The sequence below is a fragment of the Haliaeetus albicilla genome, chromosome 16 (genome assembly GCF_947461875.1).
Source record: "Haliaeetus albicilla chromosome 16, bHalAlb1.1, whole genome shotgun sequence".
In the NCBI taxonomy this organism is placed as follows: Eukaryota; Metazoa; Chordata; class Aves; order Accipitriformes; family Accipitridae; genus Haliaeetus; species Haliaeetus albicilla.
The window spans coordinates 15,428,320-15,435,582 of record NC_091498.1 but is presented as its reverse complement, the minus strand read 5'-3'; the positions used below and the strand labels follow the sequence as shown (position 1 = coordinate 15,435,582).

Below are 7,263 nucleotides of genomic sequence, written 5' to 3'. Positions count from 1 at the left end.
AGGTCTCGTCTGTCCATGCAGGAGCCTCGCACCTCATTGCAGGACCACCTGAGAGGTCACAAAATCATCATCTACACCCCTTGGAGGTGCTCCTAGCCTCTCCATAAAAGATGCTCTACCTCCTTGTCTCCAGCCATAGAAACAGGCACCTTCACTACTTCAGCAAGCTCTCAAAGCAGGTCTGTAACTTTAAACACCTGGGTTTAAACAGATGTTTCCTCTGGTTTGGTTGCAAAAGCCTGTTCCTGGGTGGTTTGCCCATGTCCTCGGATGCTTCAGATGCTTTCTCCCACCTCCAGCGCTCGGCACGCTGCCTTTGTGCCTGCTCCCTCAATTACCTGCTCCAGCGCTGCGCTGGATTTGGGGGTGGAGGCATTTTCTGCTGTTTCTCTTGCCTCCATCTTACACCTTATCCCATATAGGTATGGTTGGAAAGATTTCTCTTTGGGGCAGAACACATGTGAATTTCTAACAGCAAAAAATAATAAAGAGCAAAAGAAGTTACTGCCTCCTCCCCCAAAGAAAGTCATTTGGCACATGCAAGGGCACTACCGAAGCGAGTGCAGGGGGAGCATGCGTGCTCATCTTAACTGTGGCCATCAAAAGGGGGTCTTCATAACACCTCGCTTTTTCCAGGATTAAATTCCCTTTGGGTGCCATATCATTGACGTACGCCTGCATCAGCAGCTCTTTGCCCAGGGAGCCCTGGCGAGAAGCAGGGTGTCCCCCCAGCCCCATCCCAGCGGGAAGAGAGGCAGGGCTGGAGGTATGGTGGGGAACTGCCCTTGCAGCCGGAGCGTGGGCTGGATGGCAGCATGGCTCTTCTGGCAAGACTCGGCCTCCTGCCCGCCCTGCCGGGTTTTGTCAGTTGGTCGCCTTTGCAAGAGCACAACTTATTGCTCCCAAACTGGTGCAAAAACCACAGCTGACCACAGCTCTTGCCTGCGGCTTCCTCCCTTATCTCTGGTTATCAGTGGGAGCGCGGAAAGAGGGTAGTGAGGCTAAAAATACCCTGGGGAGCCCAGATGCCCTCTTCCTCCAGCCTTGCGGCAGCTTGCAGCCTTCTGTTAGGCTGTGAAAATACATACCGGCATCCCCAGCTGCACGGGTGTCGGAAGGACATGCCACCTCGTCCAGAAGGAAAGGATTGATTTAAAAAAGGGAACAAAGCCAGATCATATTTTTTGCAGAGCTAAAAACCTCCAACCCTCTTCCGAGCTGGAGGGAAACACTGCCCACACTGTCAGATGGATGTCCTAAAAGAGCTGGGGGATTTGATGTGTTAATGCTGCATGGGGTGAACTTGGAAGACTAAATATAAATGGAGGAGAAGAGGCTGAATTCGTGCTAGTGCTTTCTCACTGTCCGCTTTTCTGGGTCCTTGCTGCCTCTTGGGAGCCGCCTCCTTTGCCGGCCCACACCACCGTTAGGGAAAACACCTCTCTCCCTCTGTGGTAGAAAAGAGCTCCAAATGTGGCAGATTTTACAAGTGTCACTGGCTCAGCCCATTCGGTCCCTCAGCTACTACCCGTAACACAGCTATATTCACCCTAGAGCTCGCTCGTAAATAAAGCATGCCCCTATCAAACCGTACTGAAGCTGTATGAATGACGGGGAGCCAGACCTCACAGCCCGTGTCTGCCTTCCCGGGCGCATCACAAGGATGCATTGTAAAGGCTGCTTAGCATTCATATAGCACATACGCACAATCAAAGCTAAAAATCAACTTTTAAACCCGGGGCTGTCTCTTTTCAAGAAGGGAAGGAGAGGAGAAAAGGGGGAGGTGCTGGGCTTTGCCAAGCTTCAGATGCACCATACAACTCCGCTGTGAATGGAAACAAGGCTGGCCGGAGGCTGCCTTGGAAGAAACAAAACCGGAGAGAAATCATAAAATCTCCAGAGGACTTTTTTATTTATTATTATTTCCAAAGTGTGTCTCAGAAATCCTCCGGTGATTCCCAGGCATTTTGAAATTAATTATAGGTGAGCAAAAAAAATGTCAGAAGAGTTATTAAAAAAAGTTCATCAAGCCCAGGAAAGATTACATTCGAAAAGAGCATAAGCTGAAGACAGGGAGTTCCCTTCAAAGAATAAACTCAAATAAATTTCTTCCCCCCGCCTAGGAATTGAAACACCTGTACTTATAGCTCTAAAGCACACACCCCTACTTACACTAAACTCTTTTTTTCTTTTCCACATGGTATCTAATTGCAAACCATAACTGCCCAGGAGCCAGCTATGCAAGTGACAGACGTGAAGACACAGCTCTAGCCCTGCTCCCTCCAGCCCTGCTCCCTCCAGCCCTGCTCCTAGCAAAACCAGCGTGAGCAGAGCCCAGCCCTGGCAAACGGGGATTCACCCGCTCACCAAGGACGGGGCTGCTCGACTGCCCATCGCCATCGATTCCCGGCATTTGCCCTCTCGAGCCTTATTGCAACGGGACCTCTATCGCTTTCCACCGAGGTCCAGAAAGTTGCAGCAAAAAAAGTTAAAAAGCTCGTGTCAGCTGCCTGTAATGCACAGGTCACGGCAGCGTTTTGCTCTCACCTTTGGCAGACGCAAGAAATAACACGCAGCAGCAGGGCTCCGAGGCCTTTCGCTGCAGAGTCCCCCTCTCCCTGAGCAGAGCTGGCGCACCTTGCACCACGCCGGCTGAAGCCACGCAGGCCTGCGAGGCGTCCACGCCGACCATGCGTTGTAGCGCTGTTGCCATAGCCTGTGCCAGGAGAGGAGAATTTCTTCTCCCCACCGTCTGGGGATGGGTAGCACATCGCTGGATGCTCGCTCTCCCCAGATTACGATCAGGAAGTTGATTGTGAACACAGACAGTGTTTAATGATGTCTTGTTCTGCTGGATCTTACACAGTCATTAACTTTATAAAGAGATTTCAAATAAGATTACATTGCTCAGAGTACGAGATGTACCTACCTTCCTTCAGACTATCGGGAAACCAGCTGTATCGTTAAGAAAGCTTAAGCAGTTGCTTTGTACTGTGCCCAGGCACAGACCCGACAGCCACATCTGGCTGGAAACGCGTGTCACGATCAGCAGCCCTGAAGCCAGTTTGGTTTTCCCTTGAGACTGGATTTACTGGTGTTTGAACTCCGTGTTATTAATGAAAAAAAATTCCCTGTAGTTATTTTTGTACGATAAAAATCCAGTTATTACTCTTGAGCGTGGCTCTTTGATACAGAAGGTTTTCTCTTGAAAAGCTTCAAAGACAGCAGCTTCCTCTTTCCTGTGAGAAAGGCTTGCATCAGAAGTTAAAGACGGGGTAATAAAAGAACCTCGATATTACTCCATTGCAGTAATGCCCTTTCTGCCTGGGCCACTACTGCGGATGGGCGCAAGGGAAGCCCCCGCGCCGGCCAAGACAGCTTTGCAGATGCCGAAGACAAGCGCCGGCGTTACACGGCTTGGGCTGAGCAAGCGATCCTGTGCCTGCTCGCGCACACCACCACGCTTATACGAGCACGCAGCTCTCCTGCGCTTCCCGGGAACCCACCCGGCAAAACGCTCCCGCCTGGGCCGAACCCTTCAGAGGAGCCGCGCGGCCGCTCACTGCTGTTCCCCCAGGTCTACGGCACGGCCAAGAACCTCTCGAAAGCCACCGGATTTGGGTGCTAAGCCTCACGCGTGCTCCAGCGGGATGACCAGAAATGCGAAGCGCTCGCAGGCTCCTTCCTGTCGCTTCCAGGACTTTCAGCCCAGCTGCTGCGACGCTGCAGCGGGGCTCGCTCCTTCAACCCGCCGCCGTTGCGACCGACCCTCAGGAAGAAGATTTCTCCTCCAACGCGGCGGAGTCTTGCTGCTCCCTAAGTACCCCACGCAGGTAGAAAAAAGCCCCCTCCGTACTGCATGTAGAAATCATAGACGGCTCTTTGTATTACTCTTTTTGGCTTAGATACACCCTAGGAGCAGCACCGGAGCGGTTCGGGGTAACCAGGGGGGTGCAGATCCTCACTTCGGCACCCAAACGGTGCTGCAGAGCCTCGCTGGCACCTCTCTGTGCGGTGCCGGCTCTGCTGCGGGCACGCACGCGGCCCTGCCACCAAGTTGCTGCCAGAGACACCGGCTTCCAGCATCTTCCTGAGAAGGGGTTACGTTCCCCCCCCAAAACGAACCCCTCTCACTCAACTGCCTCAAGCATCGAGCACCCCCTCCGCCCACCCCGCTCACTTAGCGAAACACCCTGCAAGTTACCTCTCACCGCACGCTCCCAGGACACCCAGAAGCAGCTCCTTCGCCCTTCCCACTAAATTCAGGTGTCCGCAGGGGCCTTACCCTGCCGCTCTTTTCCCGCGGAGCTGGAAGCGAGGCTCGTTCGGGGGACAGCCACGCGGGACCGCTTGCCGCGGCAGAGGGAAGCCGAGGCGCGAAGCCCCGAGTCACAAAAGCTTGGCTTTTTTCTTCTCCTCTCTGCGCCTTTAGCCTTGAAATTCTCATTTCAGCCCGAAAAGTCGGCCTGCACAGCACGGCCTTTGTGAGATGACTCACGCAACTGCTATAAATTTGTACGATTTTTTTTTTTTTCGGTACATGTAACGAAGCAGACTCCCGCTGCATCCCTTCGCTTTGCAAAACAAAGCCCGCGCCGCCCCGACCCCCGTGTTCTGCTCCCACCGGGAAAACCTCCCGTGGACCGGGGGGGGGGGGGGGGGGGGCAGCCGCCTCCTCGCCGCTGTCACCCACCAGGTGCCCGGTTTTGGGGGTCGCGGGGGCGGGGGATGGCACATAAGACGGGACGGGACCGAGGGCCGGCGCCGGGAGCCCCGGCTGCTTGTGAGCGCCGGTGTGCTGGGGGGGGGGGGAAGGCGGGGCGAGAGGGGAGCCCCTCCCCTCAGTAATAATAAAAACCAAGATAAAATACTAAAAATAGAAAAATCGAAGCGGGGATTAAAGGGAAGAAGTTGCAGAAATGAGGGAGGGGAGCGCCACCCCCCCGCTCCCGCGGGCGGGGCGGCCGCTGGGGTGGGGGCGGGGGGGGGAGTTTTGCCGGGGCCGGCGGCGCCACGCGCCGGGCGCGCGCGGGGGAGGGCGGGCTGGGGGGGGGGGGCGCGGCGGCGGCGGGCGCGCGTGGCGCGGCGTGCGCGGCGCGTGCGGCCGGCGGGGGCTCGCGAGCGGCGGCGGCGGCGGCGCGTTGATAAGGGCCGTCCGGCGGCGGCGCCCGCCGCAGAGGCGCGGAGCGGCGGCGGGAGAGGAAACACCCCCGCGCTGCCCACCCCCCCCTTTTCCTCCCCCCGCCTTTGCATTCAGGGTTCCTTAAAGTTTTCTTTTATTTTTTTTTACTTAGGTTTTTTTTTTTTTTTTTTTTTTTTTTTTTTTTGCGCGCTTTCCGCCAGCCGCCGCCGTGGCCGCCCGGCGATGAACGGCGGGGCCCTGCCGCCGCCGCCGCCGCCGCCCCCCGCCGCCCCCCGCGGCCGCCGGCGGCCCGCCTCCCCCGAGCTGCTGCGCTGCAAGCGCCGCCTGGCCTTCGCCGCCCCGCTGCCGGGTCCCGGCGCGGCGGCGGCGGCCGCCGTGGCCCGCCGTAACGAGCGGGAGCGCAACCGCGTCCGGCTGGTCAACCTGGGCTTCGCCGCCCTCCGCCAGCACGTCCCCCACGGCGCCGCCAGCAAGAAGATGAGCAAGGTGGAGACCCTCCGCTCCGCCGTCGAGTACATCCGCGCCCTGCAGCGGCTCCTCGACGAGCACGACGCCGCCGCCGCCTTCCCCGACGCCCGCGGGCGGGCGGCCGTCGGGGAAGGCGGCGGCGGCGGCTATTCCTCCGCTTCGCCTTCCTTCGCCTCCTCCGTGCCCGGCTCGCCCTGCTCCTCCGAGGAGAGCGGCTACGACGCGGCGCTCAGCCCCGAGGAGCGGGAGCTGCTGGACTTCACCAGCTGGCTCGGGAGCTACTGACCCGGCGGGAGGTGAGGGGGCGACCGGCGGGGGGGCGGGGGGCGCCGCTTCCCCCGTGCCCCGGCGCCCGGGGGCAGCGGGGCCGCGTACCCATCGGGGCTCTTTGCCGATCTCTCCGCAGCCGCGCTCGGCCCGCAGTTACCTCAGCGCTCCTCGCTCGCCGCAGCAGCCAGCACCCCCCCCCGCCCCGCCAAAACGCTCACACGACCACCCCCCCCCACCCCGGCGGGACCCCACCGGCTGCCTTTCTCGCCGGGTTCACCCGTCGTCTTCGGGCTGCGGAAAGTGCGACGGTGTAAACGACCGACGGGGCTCCGCTGCCTGCGCCGGGGCAGCGGCTCCACCGGCCCGCCGGGAGCTGCCGACGGAGAGGAGGCCCCAGGGAGCCCGCATCCCCCGCCACCGGCCGCTTTCTGGTGTTGCTTTGGAGGGGGGGGGGAAGAGAGGCGAAAACCACTTGATGCTTCCTTGTTTCTGGAGGGGGAGGGAATTTTTTACCATGTCAGATTCTATTTTATATGTAACTTGAACTGCCTATGGGAACACTGGTGTATGAAGACTTATTTTTGTATGAAAAACCTTAGAGAAAAGGGGTGAGGAGACGGTTCTATTTTTAGCAAGTCCTATTCCCTTGTTCTTGAACACTGCCAGCTAGAATGTTTCAGGAGCATACACGGTTTAGATATAAAAAGGTGGGGTTTTTTTTCTCTCCAAACACTTTAGTAAAAGACTATAAAGTTATTTTGTGTCTTAATGTGGTGTCCAAGTTTGCCTGGTGTGAAGGTCCACTTCTCTGAAAACTGAAGTTTGTTTTTTTTTAAAAAAAAAAAAATGTATTGAAGGCATTTTTGTATGCACTTGCTAGGATTTCTTAAGTTGTACATATGCAGTTTTTAAAAGAGTATCATATTTTATGTAAATTGACTTTATAAATAAAAATCTATTTATAAATGGCTTCAGGGCTCCAAGATGCATCTCTTTGCCAGAAATGCCCAAAGTAACTTCTGCCTGAGGGGGTGGGAGAGGGGCATAATGAGTGATACTGCAGAGAGGCAGTTCTCCAGGACCAGCTTTCACATGCAGAAGGGAATAAGGAGCAGCACAGCATAACCTCCAGGCTCGCTTTTCTTCCCCATTCAAGTTTCATGAACTCAGCACTCAGTGCAAGTACTGCTGAGGTGATGGAGGAGGAGGTGCAGATGCATACAGGAGACAAGGCAGGTTCAGTGCTGGTAACTCCCTTTCTGGACATGCAGAAGGTGCTGCAGGCTGTGCTGCCCTTGCCTACAGTGATGGGAGAGTCATGGGAAGGTAGGGAAGGAGTGGGTATCTGAAGTTTGTTTGTCCTGGCAGCTACTCTCAGGAAT

The 7,263-nt window shown here is 56.7% G+C and overlaps 1 protein-coding gene across 1 annotated transcript; it reads left to right on the top strand.

Annotated features, from left to right (window-relative positions):
* Positions 1 to 5,113: 5,113 nt before the first annotated feature.
* On the top strand, positions 5,114 to 6,335 carry ASCL2 (achaete-scute family bHLH transcription factor 2). The gene is made up of 2 exons (XM_069804520.1): positions 5,114 to 5,907; positions 6,018 to 6,335. The coding sequence occupies exon 1, from the start codon at positions 5,366 to 5,368 to the stop codon at positions 5,894 to 5,896; it is 531 nt and encodes a 176-aa protein (XP_069660621.1). The 5' UTR covers positions 5,114 to 5,365; the 3' UTR covers positions 5,897 to 5,907; positions 6,018 to 6,335.
* Positions 6,336 to 7,263: the final 928 nt, after the last annotated feature.